General features: G+C 34.9%; 1 protein-coding gene across 1 annotated transcript in view; it reads left to right on the top strand.

The window, feature by feature from the left end:
• The window catches only part of LOC100373642 (DNA-dependent ATPase/E3 ubiquitin-protein ligase HLTF-like), a 31,723-nt gene extending 12,045 nt beyond the window's left edge, over positions 1 to 19,678 (top strand). Inside the window, exons 12-22 of the mRNA XM_085497953.1 lie at positions 1,804 to 1,956; positions 3,358 to 3,490; positions 3,986 to 4,121; positions 4,639 to 4,818; positions 5,008 to 5,141; positions 5,601 to 5,788; positions 9,951 to 10,076; positions 10,380 to 10,492; positions 17,920 to 18,100; positions 18,891 to 18,971; positions 19,256 to 19,678. Coding sequence (XP_085354079.1) covers positions 1,804 to 1,956; positions 3,358 to 3,490; positions 3,986 to 4,121; positions 4,639 to 4,818; positions 5,008 to 5,141; positions 5,601 to 5,788; positions 9,951 to 10,076; positions 10,380 to 10,492; positions 17,920 to 18,100; positions 18,891 to 18,971; positions 19,256 to 19,405 — 1,575 coding nt within the window. The 3' untranslated portion in view covers positions 19,406 to 19,678. The remainder of the gene's footprint in view (positions 1 to 1,803; positions 1,957 to 3,357; positions 3,491 to 3,985; positions 4,122 to 4,638; positions 4,819 to 5,007; positions 5,142 to 5,600; positions 5,789 to 9,950; positions 10,077 to 10,379; positions 10,493 to 17,919; positions 18,101 to 18,890; positions 18,972 to 19,255) is intronic.
• The last annotated feature ends 898 nt before the right edge of the window (positions 19,679 to 20,576 follow it).

Here is a 20,576-nt window from a genome sequence, read left to right as displayed (position 1 = left end):
CCACAGTGTGACCTCAAACACACAACGTAATTTAGAATGACACATTTTGTTTTGAATGATGAAAGCCAGCCACACTGGGCCAGGTGTAATACAGGAAATTATTTTCCTGGTGTGAGGGCGCTCTTCCCATAGCATTACAAGGCCAGGCATTATGCATTACAGTAGAACTTTGATTATTCGTACTGTTAGGGGGACATGCTTATTGTTCGGTTATGCAAACAGTTCGGATATGCGATCTTGTGTGGGCGTGCTCAAATTTACAGGCTCACGTACACACAAATTCTAACGCACATGACTGTAATGAAATAAAACAATAGTACATGTAGAGTACGTCATTAAAAACATTTTTATTTAATCAGTAATACATTGTAATAAAAATGTTGCACGCTGGAATATTAACAAAAAATGTTTTAAAATGTCCGTAAAATGTAGCGATAATAAAGTTCCTTTGCTTCTTTCTTGGGAAAACCAAGTCCCGGAACCAAGTAAAGACGGATTTCTCTAAATGATCGTCATTGGCTGTTTTCATTATCTTTCGTTTCAGTCCTGCACTTGAATCCATTTTAACTGGAAAAACCCAGCAACTTTCGTTTTGCCTTGATATCGGATATCGTCGATTTACCAACACATCACTCGGTAGATAGATTGTTTGCGGTTTCGCCACGTTCTAGTCGATTTATAATTGACACCTTCGCGTCCAAATCAAGCACACAGCGTTTGCGTTTCACTGGGGTAGCCATGCCAACGCTAGATAAAAGACAGGCGTCTTGCTGATAAAGTAAACAGGTGAAAGGTCGCTTCATATTAGCTGTGTATAGATCGGCTCGTTGTTACCAGATTGCTCATGGATTTTCGAATGGTAAACTGCTACAAGATGTCCCGATTTTATTGGATTTAGCAAAGTTTTTAACACCTAGAACGATTGACATAATAAATTGTTGTAAAAATCCAGGTTGGCTACTGTGATCATCGGACGTAAACACTTCGATGCTGTGAACCATCAAACGGCCCGCCGACTGTGGTCATTGGTTGCCGTTGTCTGCTGATAAACCATCAAAGAGGCACTCCAAGGTTTTGTCGTTTCGTCACTCTTTTTCACTGCACTATTAAACTGGCGTCGCTTCTGTGGCAAGACATCCCAGAAGTTATTTTCTTTCCTTTTTTATTCCGAAAAGGATGTGACTTCTGATACTGGACATTAAAATTAAAAATCGGAAAAAACATGGGATCGGCTCATGGCTGCGTTTCTTTGACGGCGGTGGAACTCCGTACAATTTTCCCGAGAAACATATCCAAACTGCAGTGACTTACAACTTGGTAAAGTTAAGAATCTGACTGTAAACAGTGGAGAAGACATTTGATGAAGTTTGTGTTTTTAGGACATTTTTTATTTACAGTGGAACACTGGTGTTGCATAATAGGCTTGTCTGAATTTAGGAAATTATTCGATCTATAATTCGTTTCATTGTTTGCACAGACACTGTAAACAATGAAAGTACACGTGAAAGATGTCGGATTACATGTTGATAACAGCTTTATTGAAAGTGTTGCACCAGGAAATCACACAAGACGACTGTAGTATTTATTGTTCACAGTTGACTTTTGTATTATACGGAACACAGCCAGACCTGCATACAAACTTTGGGGGACACACAGTAGGTTCGGATAACTGAATATTTCGGATAATCGACGTCCGGATAATCAACGTTTTACTGTATATGATAATACAGGATACCGTCATATTTGCATTTAGGATACTTGGTAGTGTCAGTAGCTAACATTTATTTATGTTGCTTTATGCAGGATCAGTTTGAGGAGCATGTGAAGCCTAATGTTGATGTTAGGTTGTATACATACTATGGTAATGAGAGAACCAAATTTTCTCACATCTTATCTCAACAAGATGTGGTTCTCACTACTTACAATACATTAGCTATGGAATTCAAAACTTTATCGGTAAGAAAAAATATCATCACACTTTGAAATATTATAGCAATGATAATAATTTTACTATAACATAATTGATATACCGTAAAATCTGTATTAGAAGCCGCATCCCTAATAGAAGTCGCACCCATTCTTTTTGAATAATTGAGAATCAAAAAATCATCATTTCTCATATGTGTAGATGCTCTAATAGAAGCCGCATCCCCTCTGTTGCTTTGTACCATTTTAATAGAAGCCGCAGCTTCTAATACAGATTTTACAGTAATAGTTGTATTAATTTTCAGCAGGTTCTTGCTCAGATCTCTGACTTTCAGTTATCAATAAACCTTTTTCTCATAATTCAAAACTGTAAGTCAATCTTACAATCTATTTTTTGTTAGTCCCCGTTCGGACGCAGTCCGAAAACGGGGACTTATGTTTTGACCTCCATGTGTACGTGCGTCCATGCGTGCATCTGGACCTGTATCTTAGAAATGCCTGATCCAATCACAATCAAACTTCACACATACATCATACATATGCACGTCAATTTGTTCCACGATCTGATTCAAGATGGCTGAATGGTGGCCATTTTTGTGCTAAAAATCATCAAAATCAAGCATTTTCGGCTGTTTACATATGGATTTTGTTCAAAATTAGTATATACCTTACACATTATAAGACCTTGATGCACATCATTTTGTTTTTCAGATAAGATTCAAAATGGCCGACTGGCGGCCACTTTGTTTTAATAAATGTGGTTCTAGTGCCATATTTTTGACTTTGACTGATTATGTTCAAATTTGAAATATTCATTATAGATCATGTCATAGATATACAGATATATTGGTTTGACGATCCTATCAAAAATGGCCGTATACATATGCACGTCAATTTGTTCCACGATCTGATTCAAGATGGCCGAATGGTGGCCATTTTTGTGCTAAAAAATCATCAAATATCAAGCATTTCTGGATGGATTTCGTTCAAACTTGGTACATACATTAGACATTACGGATTCCTGATGCACGTCATTTTATTTTTCAGATCAGATTCAAAATGGTTGTCTGGTGGCCATTTTGTTTTAATGATTGGCCTTCTAGAGCCATATCTCTTAAATGCTTTGACTGATTATATATTATATATATATATATATATATATATATATATATATATATATATATATATATATATATATATATATATATATATATATATATATATATATATTCAAAATGGCTGATTTTGAATGCTGTTCCAGAGCAAGAAATCATATTCCTGACATGGTTATATTCCAGCTATATTACTATAAACAAAACTAAATATCTTAGATTTGATAACTAACGGGGACTGTGCCACGCATGGCTTGTTTTTGTCATAGCTAAACTGTAGACCAGATTGTTTTTACTACATCACAAATTCTTATTACAGGGAAAAGGACCAATTCATACAACAGATTGGTTGAGAGTTGTGCTTGATGAAGGTCATTGTATTAGAAATCCTAAAGCACTCCAAACTAAAGCTGCATATTCTTTAAAGTCACAAAGAAGATGGGTATTGACTGGTAGGGATGGATCATTGCTTCAGTTATCATGATTTATAAACCATGATCCATTATTTACAAGTAGATTAATTTATTTTCTGTAATTGTTGATAATCATATCGAGTTGGATTTTCAAATAGTATTTTAGATAAAAAAACAACTACGGTAAAATGGGTCTTGACTATATTAATACTATTAATGAATGCTTCTTCAGTATCTTTTTGAAAGCATACCATTCCATTCCTGTTATGGACCCATATATGCCAGTTTCATGTTGTGGGTTGGAGTAAAGACGTAGACAAACTAAGTTGAAAGTCTCAGTGGATTTTCTTCATATACAAATTTGGTAATTTATTTACATGTAACCTGCCAACAGGTTTCCTGATGATATAGCATGTTTTGATTGTACTGACAAAACAATCATGTGAGTCAGAGCAAAAACTTTTGTTTTTATTTTAAGTGCCTTGTTTGCATAGTAACTAGTAGTATTTACTTTCTTTTTTTTACTAATACTAGGTACACCAATCCAGAACTCCATGAAAGATTTATTCTCTGTTATATCATTTCTGAGACTAGAACCATTGAATGAAAGACAATGGTGGCAGAGAACCATAGAGAGACCTATTCAACATGGTAATAAAGCTGCATTAATGTAAGTGATTATAAGGACATTGTAGTCTTGCTCCACTAAGGACAACAACTGTATAATTGTGTGAAAATGTTATTTGTGTATGATATAAAACTAAAACTTTATGAACTTTGGTACTATGCTGATATCCCAATGTGATCTCCCTATGCAAGTGGTACTATGCTGATATCCCAATGTGATCTCCCTATGCAAGTGGTACACTTTGTGTATATATGCCCAGTAACAATTTTCTTTGGTTAGTAAATCAACATTGCAAAGCAGTTTTGTGTGGTAAATTTGTAGTACTGGTATTTAAATCTGTCAGGTCTTTGGAGTAACATTTTGTAAACACTGATTACATACATTATGGTAAATTATATATAAATGAACAAAAATAATACATAAATGGGAAATTGCTTTGTGTTTTTTGAAATTGTTGCCATTTCACAGTTTTATAAATACCAGTAAGTGGAAGATGTAAAATTTGTCCCCAAAATAATATTTTGAATATCCTGATTGTTACTAATATTTGAATTGCCAGTCTTGTACAGAGACTAATGAAAGGAATAGCAATGAGACGTACAAAGACTCAAAAAGTTAATGGTAAACCACTGGTAGAACTGCCAGATAAGAAAGTCTTTTTACAAACTGTTGAACTATCTGATGATGAAAGAGCACTGTATGAGACAATGGCTAAGGAAGGCAGAGTTAAAATTGGAAAGTAAGTCGTTGTTTTACTGAATGTGTATAGAAACAGTTTTAATAGTGTGATGTGATTAAAAAACCTCATTACAGTAATTGCAGTTGATTAATACATGTATTGTAGTAATATACTTGTACAGTGATTTGGACCAAAACCACTGTTCTCTTTTCTCATCTCATCAGCAGTTCTTTATTCATGTATTCATAGGTACTTCAGAGCTGGTACATTATTAGCCAACTATGGTGATGTCTTGGCTATACTTCTCAGACTTCGACAACTATGCTGCCATCCTGGTCTTTGTGCTGCAGCGGTGGCAGCCGCAGCGGCTGCTGTCACTACAGGTTAGATGTTGCTTTGTATCAATTAACAATTTACAGTTGTTACATTACATGTATCATAAGTTGTGTCAATGTAAGTAGAGGCTCTACAGCACCTGTCACATCATCTGACAAACTTTCTAGTATGTAAGTTGTGTAAATATCAGTTCAGGTACAACAATAATTTATTAATCATACTACGATTTTAATATCCTAATTATGATTTATGATTGCCCGGAAATTGATCATCGATAATTACATAAACATCATTCTTATTCACAGCAGGGGTTTCACAAATGCATTTAATAGCAGGCCAAGAAAGTAGAAGGCCAATTTGGGCTTGTAACAGGCTATACGGTCGGCAGTCGGCTCTTAACAAAACACTGTCACAGTTACACTTAGGAAAGAATGACAAGCACCATGATAGATCCCCTGATGGAAATATTTGAATATTTTATTATGGCAAAGTATCAATTTATTTAGATAATGGAGATGGTTCAATTAGTGAAGAACAAAGAGAAAAGTTGGTTAAGAGTTTATTAGCTGTATTAAACCAAGGATCAGATGAAGAGTGTTGTATATGTTTGGACTCACTCACATTGCCAGTTATAACACATTGTGCACATGTATTTTGTAAAATGTGTATTGAAAGTGTTATAAAAAATGAGCAGGTATGTAATTATAGTATCGCTACATTCACACTCAAATACCATAGTTAGATTCACACTCAAAAACCATAGCTAGATTCACACTCAAACACAATAGCTAGATTCAAACTCAAACACCATAGCTAGATTCACACTCAAATATCATAGCTAGATTCACACTCAAATACCATAGCTAGATTCACACTCAAATACAATAGCTAGATTCACACTCAAACATGGCTAGATTCACACTCAAATACCATAGCTAGATTCACACTCAAATACCATAGCTAGATTCACACTCAAATACCATAGCTAGATTCACACTCAAACATCATAGCTACATTCAAACTCAAATACCATAGCTAGATTCACACTCAAATACCATAGCTACATTCAAACTCAAATACCATAGCTAGATTCACACTCAAACATCATAGCTAGATTCACACTCAAACATCATAGCTAGATTCAAACTCAAATATCATAGCTAGATTCACACTCAAACACCATAGCTACATTCAAACTCAAATACCATAGCTAGATTCACACTCAAATACCATAGCTACACTCAAACTCAAATACCATAGCTAGATTCACACTCAAATACCATAGCTACATTCAAACTCAAATACCATAGCTAGATTCACACTCAAACACCATAGCTACATTCAAACTCAAATACCATAGCTAGATTCACACTCAAACACCATAGCTACATTCAAACTCAAATACCATAGCTAGATTCACACTCAAACACCATAGCTAGATTCAAACTCAAGCACCATAGCTAGATTCACACTCAAACACCATAGCTAGATTCAAACTCAAACACCATAGCTAGATTCAAACTCAAACACCATAGCTAGATTCACACTCAAACACCATAGCTAGATTCAAACTCAAACACCATAGCTAGATTCACACTCGAATACCATAGCTAGATTCACACTCAAACACCATAGCTAGATTCAAACTCAAACACCATAGCTAGATTCAAACTCAAACACCATAGCTAGATTCACACTCAAACACCATAGCTAGATTCACACTCAAACACCATAGCTAGATTCACACTCAAACACCATAGCTAGATTCACACTCAAACACCATAGCTAGATTCAAACTCAAACACCATAGTTAGATTCACACTCAAACACCATAGCTAGATTCAAACTCAAACACCATAGCTAGATTCACACTCAAACACCATAGCTAGATTCACACTCAAACACCATAGCTAGATTCAAACTCAAATACCATAGCTAGATTCAAACTCAAATACCATAGCTAGATTCACACTCAAACACCATAGCTAGATTCACACTCAAATACCATAGCTAGATTCACACTCAAATACCATAGTTAGATTCAAACTCAAACACCATAGCTAGATTCACACTCAAACACCATAGCTAGATTCAAACTCAAATACCATAGCTAGATTCAAACTCAAACACCATAGCTAGATTCACACTCAAACACCATAGCTAGATTCACACTCAAATACCATAGCTAGATTCACACTCAAATACCATAGTTAGATTCAAACTCAAACACCATAGCTAGATTCACACTCAAACACCATAGCTAGATTCAAACTCAAACACCATAGCTAGATTCAAACTCAAACACCATAGCTAGATTCACACTCAAACACCATAGCTAGATTCACACTCAAACACCATAGCTAGATTCACACTCAAATACCATAGCTAGATTCACACTCAAACACCATAGCTAGATTCAAACTCAAAAACCATAGCTAGATTCACACTCAAACACCATAGCTAGATTCACACTCAAATACCATAGCTAAATTCACACTCAAATACCATAGTTAGATTCAAACTCAAACACCATAGCTAGATTCACACTCAAACACCATAGCTAGATTCAAACTCAAACACCATAGCTAGATTCAAACTCAAACACCATAGCTAGATTCACACTCAAACACCATAGCTATTTTCACACTCAAACACCATAGCTAGATTCACACTCAAACACCATAGCTAGATTCAAACTCAAAAACCATAGCTAGATTCAAACTCAAACACCATAGCTAGATTCACACTCAAACACCATAGCTAGATTCACACTCAAACACCATAGCTAGATTCACACTCAAACACCATAGCTAGATTCAAACTCAAAAACCATAGCTAGATTCAAACTCAAACACCATAGCCAGATTCAAACTCAAACACCATAGCTAGATTCAAACTCAAACACCATAGCTAGATTCAAACTCAAACACCATAGCTAGATTCACACTCAAACACCATAGCTAGATTCAAACTCAAACACCATAGCTAGATTCACGCTCAAACACCATAGCTAGATTCACACTCAAACACCATAGCTAGATTCAAACTCAAATACCATAGCTAGATTCAAACTCAAATACCATAGCTAGATTCAAACTCAAACACCATAGCTAGATTCACACTCAAACACCATAGCTAGATTCAAACTCAAACACCATAGCTAGATTCACACTCAAACACCATAGCTAGATTCACACTCAAACACCATAGCTAGATTCAAACTCAAACACCATAGCTAGATTCAAACTCAAACACCATAGCTAGATTCACACTCAAACACCATAGTTAGATTCACACTCAAACACCATAGCTAGATTCACACTCAAACACCATAGCTAGATTCAAACTCAAAAACCATAGCTAGATTCAAACTCAAACACCATAGCCAGATTCAAACTCAAACACCATAGCTAGATTCAAACTCAAACACCATAGCTAGATTCAAACTCAAACACCATAGCTAGATTCAAACTCAAACACCATAGCTAGATTCACACTCAAACACCATAGCTAGATTCAAACTCAAACACCATAGCTAGATTCACGCTCAAACACCATAGCTAGATTCACACTCAAACACCATAGCTAGATTCAAACTCAAATACCATAGCTAGATTCAAACTCAAATACCATAGCTAGATTCAAACTCAAACACCATAGCTAGATTCACACTCAAACACCATAGCTAGATTCAAACTCAAACACCATAGCTAGATTCACACTCAAACACCATAGCTAGATTCAAACTCAAACACCATAGCTAGATTCACACTCAAACACCATAGCTAGATTCACACTCAAACACCATAGCTAGATTCACACTCAAACACCATAGCTAGATTCAAACTCAAAAACCATAGCTAGATTCAAACTCAAACACCATAGCCAGATTCAAACTCAAACACCATAGCTAGATTCAAACTCAAACACCATAGCTAGATTCAAACTCAAACACCATAGCTAGATTCACACTCAAACACCATAGCTAGATTCAAACTCAAACACCATAGCTAGATTCACGCTCAAACACCATAGCTAGATTCACACTCAAACACCATAGCTAGATTCAAACTCAAACACCATAGCTAGATTCACACTCAAACACCATAGCTAGATTCACACTCAAATACCATAGCTAGATTCACACTCAAATACCATAGTTAGATTCAAACTCAAACACCATAGCTAGATTCACACTCAAACACCATAGCTAGATTCACACTCAAACACCATAGCTAGATTCACACTCAAACACCATAGCTAGATTCAAACTCAAAAACCATAGCTAGATTCAAACTCAAACACCATAGCCAGATTCAAACTCAAACACCATAGCTAGATTCAAACTCAAACACCATAGCTAGATTCAAACTCAAACACCATAGCTAGATTCACACTCAAACACCATAGCTAGATTCAAACTCAAACACCATAGCTAGATTCACGCTCAAACACCATAGCTAGATTCACACTCAAACACCATAGCTAGATTCAAACTCAAATACCATAGCTAGATTCAAACTCAAATACCATAGCTAGATTCAAACTCAAACACCATAGCTAGATTCACACTCAAACACCATAGCTAGATTCAAACTCAAACACCATAGCTAGATTCACACTCAAACACCATAGCTAGATTCAAACTCAAATACCATAGCTAGATTCACACTCAAACACCATAGTTAGATTCACACTCAAACACCATAGCTAGATTCACACTCAAACACCATAGCTAGTTGTGATCTGCATTATTTGTCATGTTAGAAATTCAATGTAGTTATATCAGTATGATAAGTATTCAGCCAATCTAAATCTTTCTTGTTCATCTACCTTTCATTTGATTGTATTTGTAGCCAAATGCTACATGTCCTTTGTGCAGAGCTGATGTGAAGATTGATCAGTTAGTGAAAGTTACAGAGCACAACTGTGTAAAACCAGATGTTGATATGGAGGAGGGAGAGTGGCAGTCAAGTGCTAAGGTAAAAGTATTTACAAGTTGCCTGAATGAGTCTAGTTGAATAGTGAATAACTCAAGTCACTTTTAGCCATCATTCATGAGATGCAGTACAGAATACAACACATAATGATAAGTTCTAATTGCTATTTTTTATTTATATATTTCTATTTACTGTAATTTTCTGTCGTTCTCTCATCTTTTGGAGATAATCATTGAATTCAGTGAACACTATACATACTAATTGTATGCTGCCAAATTGTTATAATGAGATTACAGTGTATGTCAATAGACACATTTGGTTACAATATGTAACTTATATTTCCAGGTTGACGCATGTTTGGAAGCGCTAATAAAGCAACGTGAAGAAGACCCAACTGTGAAGAGTATAGTAGTGTCTCAGTTCACAACACTACTAAATTTAATAGAAAAACCTCTCAGGTTGGTAGAATTCAGATTTCAGATCACCTGATATTGTACAATACTTATAACATGTACTTGCCCCAAGTAATTTATTTTTTAGCATTACATGTAAACATATGTTCAACACATTACCACCGGAAAGCTTAAACAGATTTCCGCCATGGCAATCACTGTTTTTGTCAACAGTTGTGTTGAGAATGTACCTGAAATAAAAAAATTATGAATATATGAGTCTGTTTAAAGTAGACCAGGAAACTGTTATTACCTTATCAATATGTATGACTTTGTATAATATATAATAAATAAATGGTCTCTTCATTTATTATTGTTATTCCAAGTGCGTAACCGATTGTGAACTCGGCTCACTGTGCTCACTGTGCTCACTGTGCTCACTGTGCTGATGACCTTAAAAATAAATGATAGAGGCAATAAATGGAAGCTTTCTGACTGCAATGTATTAACACAATTCCTGTAGAATAATATGCTGGGATTATACTGTACTTATCCGGGTAAGAGCCCATGCCTTGGAAAACGCCCACCCCCCACTTTTGACACAATAAAGAAGTTGAGGTCATATCCGCCCAGGGGGTCTTTTTCTACACAAAAAAAAACAAACTATTTTCTATTCGTTGACTGTGGTTGTATTAACAGTTGACTTTCTTGAAGACTGTTGTGATACTTATAAAAAATGTTAATTGCATAAAACAAAGGGTGAACGCAAAATAACTGCCAGCTTTCTGCCTTCAGGGCAGCGCGTTCTGAATCATAACAGTCAGCAAGTCTATAAAAAATATATATTAAAGCAGAAACAGTAGTTCTCTTTTTACCTTGCCCGTACCATCAAAGATGGAAGGGAAAGGTATATTAAGGGACAAATTTTGTCCGGCGTTGTCGTCGTCGTTAATAATTGTTATTGTGTGCATAATAACTTTACTAATTCTATTCCAAACTTTATCAAACTTGGTCACCTTATTCATCAGTATAAAGTCTTCCCTGAGTTTGAACAACAGATGTCCTGTATGAAAATATCATGCAAAAATTGAGAAAATCTGATAAAATATTTTGACCGTTTCTACTTGACTGATCACTGGTGATACACATCAAAGGTCACTGATCTCAGTGGAAATATGCATTGTTGTATGTGTTCAATGAAGCAAATGATTTATCTTGTAATATCCTTGGTAATGTATCTCAGAATCCCATACTGGGTTTCAAAACCAACTCATGGAAAGATTGCACAGTCTGATACACATTTGCAAACCTACCAATAAAATCTTTACAGAAAACAAGATGTCAGAAAATCAATATAAGCACTGCTATGAACTGGGTGCCAAACTTTGATCAAGATCTGAAGCTAATAGAAAATCTGTTTAGTCAAAAGTTATCAAATCAAAAACAATACATAAAAAATACATTAAAAGCAAAACATTTCATCCACATTTTAAAAAGAAAATTATTCTAAAATATATGTATTCTGTATTTGACAAACAGTTCATTCGACAAATGAAAACTCACAGGAATATGTTTCAGCTATTAGATCAGAATGATAGAGTTTTTATAATACTAGTTTAAAAACGCACTTCAGAGATTGCAGTGTTTGAAGATGTAGTTTCTCAGGAGGCAACAGTACTGTTGACTTCTCCCTCCACTGGACACTAACTATTTAAGTTGATTTGCATACAAAGCAGAGCTTGCAACATGATAGCTATTCATAAAGAGTGTTTTTTTACTTTTCATATAATACAGTAGTCACACAATGAGGCAGTTCATATTTGTCTCAGTGAATCATTAATTTTTGACAGACACCTGTACAAGATTTTATGTTATCTTGCATGTTTTATGAATCTATTCACGTCTAAATGCAAAACTTTTTTTTTTGCGATGAGGCATTTATTTTTATACTAAAATATCTGAATTACTTTGAATAAAACTGGAAAGTATGTCCCTTAAAATAGTTAAACAAATAAGACACCAATGTTTTTGTAGGATATTTACATCTTTAAAGGACATTCGGTAGACTGATTCCCCACTGTTGGTTCAACCCCAAAACTTGTTTGTACTCAAAATTAATTATGACAATGCATATTTATATTGAAACAAAATATGTTAAAGGGAATTATATAACAAAGGGCAAGGTCACCAGAGTTCAACTATGTTTAAAATATGTCGTGGCCCTAAAAATGGCCGGCCGTTTGGTTTGTGCTTCCTTAGTAACTTAGAAACGATTCAGGCAAATCGTAAAAGGAGAGCCGCAAGTGTCGCACTTGATCGGCTTTAGCGCCGTCGACAATGAAACCAATGTTGCAATATTGTAGCAACCCGTACCTGGGAGAGTGGTTGAAATCACGTTATTTTGGCTTTATAAAATATTTTGTAGCAGCTTGCGAATCCATAACTGGGGTCAGAAATTTTGCAATGTCACGCCGAAGACTGCCAACTTTTTTACCATCTTTCATCACCGTCATGAAAACATTCTTCTGTCGTTGGATAAAAAAAAACTTCCTATTTCAAGTCCACCGCGATATCCATATAGTGAGACATTCCAACCGCCGGAACATGCTGAATGATAACTTTCACCGTGATTAATAAGCATTGAGTCTGATAAAAAAAAAGCAATGTCACGATTTGACCTTTATGATGAAATACTAGTAGTGATGTCATTATTAGCCAATCAGTAAAGCAGATGCATAAAGGTCAAAGACGATTGCTAGACTGTAAACAAAAGCATCTTGTGCCATCGCAGCAGAGCGACCCCATTTTTCTTGTTTCTTTATTATGATTAGACATGAATGAAAAGTGCCAAGCTGACAGACTGCGAAATCCGTGGATTAAAAGTGCTAAGTCCAAATTGTGTGAGACGATATCGACGAACTTCAGGAATAAGTTGTAGGGATTTTGTTCGACGGCTACAGTGACGCCGACTTGGACTTTGAGGGTTTTGAGTTTGACGAAGATGGCAATGAACGTACAAATAAAGATCTGAGAAGTTTTTTTCAAACAGCTATGAATTTTTTACTCCCATGTGCGAAGCACAAAATGGGAGTCTTTGCAGTTAGTGTGTCTGTGTGTGTGTATGTGTGTCCGACTGTTCCACTGCTATCTCAAGAACCATACATCGGTTTTTGATGAAACTTGGTGCATAGATGCTCTGGGCCAATGCGCAGATTTGATTAGGTTTTGGTAAAAATTCATGCTCGTTAATTACCTAATTTGCATGATAATTAGCTAATTTTTAGCTGTTCTATGACTGTTCCACTGATATCTAAAGAACCACTCATTGGATTTTGATGAAACTTGGTACATAGATGCTCTGAACATATGCGCAGATTTGATTAGTTTTTGGTAAAAATCCGTGCATATTAATTATCTAATTTGCATGTTAATTAGCTGATTTTTAGCTGTTCCATGATTGTTCCACTGATATCTAAACAACCACTCATTAGATTTTGATGAAACTTGGTACATAGATGCTCTGAACATATGCGCAGATTTGATTAGTTTTTGGTAAAAATCCGTGCATATTAATTACCTAATTTGCATGATAATTAGCTGATTTTTAGCTGTTCCATGATTGTTCCACTGATATCTAAACAACCACTCATTGGATTTTGATGAAACTTTGTACATACATGCTCTGAACTAATGCTAGGTTTTGATTAGTTTTTGATAATAATCCGTGAATACTAATTACCTAATTTGCATAATGATTAGTCAATTTTCATTTTTTCCACTGATATCTCAAGTACTAATTATCACATTTCAATGAAACTTGGTACATAGATGTCATATGACACTGCACAGACCTGATAGTTTTTATGGTAATATCAGCACATATTAATTACCTAATTTGCATAATTAATTAATTTTCAGCATTTGATATATGTACTGATCATGACATTTCAATGAAACTTGGTACATTGATGTCATATGACACTGCACAGACCTGATAGTTTTTATGGTAATATCAGTACATATTAATTACCTAATTTGCATAACTAATTAATTTTCAGCATTTGATATAAGTAGTTAGCATTACATTTCAATGAAACTTGGTACTTACATACTCAAGAACTATGCAGAGATTGATTGTTTTCGATAAATATTTGTGCATATTAATCACCTAATTTGCATAATTAGTTAATTTTCAGCTTTTCCACGGGTATCTCAAGTACTAATCATCGCATTTCAATGAAACTTGGTACATAGATCCTTTAGGACTATGCAGAGACCTGATTAGTTTTAGGGTAAATAATTGTGCATATTAATTACCTAATTTGCATAATTAATTTTCAGCTTTTCTACTGATATCTAAAGTACTAATCATCACATTTCAATGAATCTAGAATTATGCAGACCCAATTAGTTTCCGGTAAATATTTGTGCATATTAATCACCTAATTTGCATAATTAACCAACTTTCACACTGATATCTCAGGTACTATACATCACATATCAATGAATGTACATGGATGCTGTAGGACAATAGACAGACCTGAATAATTGTGGGTTAAAATCTGTACATATTAATTACCTAATTTGCATAATTAACCAATTTTAAGCTTTCACACTGATATCTAAAGTACCGTAAAAACTTTTAGAGTCAAAATTAAGGTGCATTTTCGGACGGTCGAATTTTTCAGAATAGAAATCAGCAAATGAAAAAATGGGGTGATAGACAGTGTGCTTCATTAGTTTTTAAAAAAATGCAATGTCTGTCAATTGACGTAAACTTCCCCATGTTTCACGGTAAAAGCAAAGGTCATGGCCGAGTTGTAACTCAAAATCTAAACAAAGTCATCAATCAGTGAGTATTATGACAAGCAAAGCAAAACATCAAGACGCGGAGAAGAGGTCAGCACAAAACTAATAGGTCAAAAGACAAAGCTGTCTCGCACTACCTAGGAAAACTTGCGAATGTTCGAAGTACAGGTACCCATTGGACAAAAGATACATGGAAGTTTAGCAAACGATCTCCCCGACCCAGTGCAATGTATCCGGTTAGAATCAAAGCTCACGTGTCCCTTATTTGAGGGACCAGATTCTGCCGTAAATTCGCCCTTGGATTAAAAAATAAAATGGGATTTAAGAAAATAAAATGGGACTTTTAAGGTGTATTTTGGCGTCATTTTTCGGACATTTCAATCAATCCTGCCGGCTAAAATAGAGTCTAAGTTTTACCGTAGTCATTGACGTCTGTCTATTCAAGAGTACACGTGTATGATTTTTATCGTGACTAGCGTGAGCGGGTAAGCTTCCTTTCGAGAATGAGCTGTTATCACTGTGAACAATGTTAAATTATTCTTCAGATGACCAGTTTATTTTTAAAAACAACTAATTTTTTTATTTAAAAAAAATCATGCCAAAATATCGTACTACAACATCTCTTCCGCATTGCGTTCAATAACATTAACATATTTAAATAAGCTATGGTAATTTGAACACGTTGGCATCATCCAGCTTTTTGATTGGTTAATTAGCGATTTGACCTATTTGACCTAAGAGAACATGGCGGATATCCTACAGCATCAAACGTTTAGGGCTCATACCACTAATTGAATTTCCATAGACGACAATGTTAACATATGACGAGATTGCTATATGAAAATGACGAAGAAAGTTGAAAATATGGCTCAAAAATGGGAAATCAACATGCCAGTAATCAACCATATGAAAAAAACTAACATGTTGGCCAGCTCAAACTCTTGCAAATCTCAGGTAAACAAGACACACCTACTGCATTTGGATTGCACCAAGAGAAATCACTGGAAAAACACCAAGATTAGAACATCCATTAACACACAGAATAAACCCACAGGTACACAGCTGCTAAGTAGTAAACAAAAGACCACATGTTGGTCTCACCTCTGACCCAGGTGATTACGCCCTCAAACAGGGAGCACCTGAGAAAAATAATATTTAAAAAATTTCATTGGTTCTTGCTGGGCATTTAAATTGAGGGCTACGAGCAGCCATTGGTTAATTAGTGGCATGAGACCTTAAGAGAAATAAGAAGGTTTAATAAAGTTCTTGTTGATCTTATATATGATGGAATATCATTAGACGAGTAATTTCCCGTGCAAAAAAAATCCCCAAAATTTAAACCCTGGGAGTTAATTAGTGGCATGAGACCTTTATACAAGACCGGAATCATTCGCTTACGATGAAACTAAGTTGACTTTTATTTGTATTTCATAACCATTCAACAAATTTATTTTGTTTACATTATTATAATCACTACTGAGTACGGTAATAATCAACAATTCAGAAACGCAGCATGCCGAGATTTTTGTGTTCGTTTTTATTTGAAACTTCGTTTATTTAGAATATATTTTCGTTACCAATAAAATAAAAATCTCTCAGTCAATCAGAAACCCGGATTCATACGGAAGATCCCGTTTGAACGCTCACATCGGGGTTTTTTTTCGTTTGGGGGAAAACTAAAACTGGTCGCAATTTTCGAATAAGAATGAGTCGGCAATTTTCAGTGGAGTCGAAAATTTGGAGGTAAATAAAACACCGAAACCCGGCAAATAATTAGGTGGGCGAATTTTTAGAGGGGTCGAAATTTTGGAGTTTTTACGGTACTAATTATTCCATTTCAATGAAACTTAGTATAAAGATGCTCTAGGACAATGTACAAACCTAATTAGTTTGGGGTAAAAATCTGTTCATATTAATTCCCTAATAAGCGTAATAATTCATAATTTTTTGATTCTAATCACATTTCAATTAAACTTGGAGACATAGATTTTCTGTTACATTGCGCAGACCTCATTAGTTTTACACTCAAATCTGGTCATATTAATTTTCTGATTTGCATAATTAGTTTTCAGCTAAGTAATTTCGAATTATATTTAATGTGTCTCCAATACTCTCAGCACATGGAAGTTCTTTCTAAGCTTTCTTTGATTATAATTTTTACTGTGTAAATTTGTAAATTATTATTGATCTTGTATGACGGTTGATGCGTAATTTGTCGAGACCGGAAATCATTTTACGCAGTTTAACCCCTGACATTTTAATTAATTTTGAGTTCACGCGTGTTTGTCGGCGGGAAAATCCTAATTAAATGATTCCTCACTGTCGATTTTTATTATTTCTGGTTTTTTGTCACATTATAAGCAATACATTATTTTTGTTCTACTTCTAGTGTTGCATATTGTTCAGTTATTTCCGTTGCATGTTTTCATTTGCCGTTCTATTTCCTGTCGCAGTTCGATCGAACTGCGTGTTGCCGATTTCCGCGAATTTGCGTTTTTTTTGCCGAGGATCTCCTGGCAAACGCCCATCCCTTTTTTTTGGCAATTTTCCATGTTCAAGACCCTGGGCTTATACCCGGATAAATACGGTACTCACAATGTAGGATGCCTCTAAAGGCTGTCTTGAAAAAATATGAATAATTTCTACCCCAACATGTCACTTATCAAGTTTGCTTTGATTTCTAGAGAATCTGGTTTTAACTTTGTTCGTCTGGATGGTAGCATGAGTCATATAAAGAGAAATGAAGCTATTGAGGAGTTTTCCTGTGAGGATTCTGATAGTCCTACCATAATATTACTCTCCCTCAAAGCTGGAGGTGTTGGTATTAATTTAACTGCTGCTTCAAGAGTCTACCTCATGGATCCTGTAAGTATTTTACGCAAGAATTTCTTGGTAATAATGTGATACTTCTTTACTGCTTCATATGAGGGATACATGTACAAATTAGTGATCTGAAAGTTGAGTATACTCCAAAGATTAAAGTTACATGTGGTGTAATATGATATTGATATGTTTACACACATTGTGATTACAAACTTGTATATTAGTTAAATGGTTTAGACAAGCTCACTTTTGAAAGTGAAATAAAGGGATCAAATTCTAAAGAATGGCAAATGACATGGTTAGGAAAGATGTTTGCAAATATCTAATAAAGGAGAAGTTGGCTTTCAAGGTTGATGTTGCTGGAAGTGATCTGCTTTTAGCTACAGTATGAAGCTTTGTTAAAAGTTTTATTTACAAATAAATATAAACATCTTGTCATCAATGTACAATTTAAAACAAGCAAGTTAAAATTAATAAATATTAATCACTTATAGAATAGTAAGATTGGCAGTAACTATGTCTAAACAATAACTAAAACAGCTTTTATCAAATTTCTAAAATTGGATATCTTATTGAGCAGTTTCAAATTTTGAAACCTTATCAATCTATATTAAATGTTCACTTTTGGTGTAACTAGCAAGTGAATTGAACATTTGTAAGACGTAAAAATAAGTGAACAGAATTAAGACTATAAACTCCTGATATTGAGATATAGATGTTAGTAATATGCTCTCTAATATCTGGATTAAATCGGTATGTTGTTTTCATTATGAGTATAAAATGAAGATGTACACATGTAGTGAAGACAAGGTTTCTGACTTTTTTCCTCCAGGCTTGGAATCCAGCAGTAGAAGATCAATGTTTTGATAGATGCCACAGACTAGGTCAGACAAAAGAAGTAATAGTAACTAAGGTAATCTAATATTGTCAGCTTAAACATATGACATATTTACTTAGCGTGTATATATGTGAATACTATGTTTGGTGCAATCCACAGTGTTTAGACATTATGCACAGGATTCAAATATGGTGACTTATCTCTGCACATGGAACTCATGGCCAATTTATTTCATGATTCTTGATGGTTGAAGGGTGCCGGTCATATTAGTGCATAGAATACCTTACCATAGAACCAGATCTCAGCATTGGAATTTTGTTTAAATTGCATTAAATAAATGCTGTGTCTGTCTTGTGCAGTTTGTTGTGAAAGACTCTATTGAAGAAAGAATGTTGCAATTACAAGAGAAGAAACGTAATCTGATGTCAGATGTTTTTGGCAAGAAACAAACGACCGAAGAAAAGAGGCAGACTAGGATTAATGATATCAAGATACTCATAAATCTGTAGACATGGCTTTGACACCTGACTGCATTTATCTTAGATTAACACACTGATTTATTATGTTTTCTAAACCACAAAATCTGTCACTGCCATTTTATCTGTAGACATGGCTTTGACACCTGGCTGCATTTATCTTAGATTAACACACTGACTTATTATGGTTTCTAAACCACAGAATCTGTCACTGCCATTTTATCTGTAGACATGGCTTTGACACTTGGCTGCATTTATCTTAGATTAAAACACAGACTTATTATGGTTTCTAAACCACAGAATCTATCACTGCCATTTTATCTGTAGACATGGCTTAGACACCTGGCTGCATTTATCTTAGATTAACACACTGACTTATTATGGTTTCTAAACCACAGAATCTATCACTGCCATTTTATCTGTAGACATGGCTTTGACACCTGGCTGCATTTATCTTAGATTAAAACACAGACTTATTATGTTTTCTAAACCACAGAATCTATCACTGCCATTTTATCTGTAGACATGGCTTTGACACCTGGCTGCATTTATCTTAGATTAACACACTGACTTATTATGGTTTCTAAACCACAGAATCTATCACTGCCATTTTATCTGTAGACATGGCTTTGACACCTGGCTGCATTTATCTTAGATTAAAACACTGACTTATTATGTTTTCTAAACCACAGAATCTATCACTGCCATTTTATCTGTAGACATGGCTTTGACACCTGGCTGCATTTATCTTAGATTAAAACACAGACTTATTATGGTTTCTAAACCACAGAATCTGTCACTGCCATTTTATCTGTAGACATGGCTTTGACACCTGGCTGCATTTATCTTAGATTAAAACATAGACTTATTATGGTTTCTAAACCACAAAATCTATCACTGCCATTTTATCTGTAGACATGGCTTTGACACCTGGCTGCATTTATCTTAGATTAAAACACAGACTTATTATGGTTTCTAAACCACAGAATCTATCACTGCCATTTTATCTGTAGACATGGCTTTGACACCTGGCTGCATTTATCTTAGATTAAAACACAGACTTATTATGATTTCTAAACCACAGAATCTATCACTGCCATTTTATCTGTAAACAGGGCATGAATACCAGACTGTTTTCTGCCATCTTAGACTGTTTTGAGTTTTCTTTGTTTATGTTTATGTTTACATTAAAATGTTATCTGTT

The sequence above is a fragment of the Saccoglossus kowalevskii genome, chromosome 1, assembly GCF_978046115.1.
Source record: "Saccoglossus kowalevskii chromosome 1, keSacKowa6.1, whole genome shotgun sequence".
Classification (NCBI taxonomy): Eukaryota; Metazoa; Hemichordata; class Enteropneusta; family Harrimaniidae; genus Saccoglossus; species Saccoglossus kowalevskii.
The sequence above is the reverse complement of the archived record's forward strand: the minus strand, read 5'-3'. Positions and strand labels throughout refer to the sequence as shown.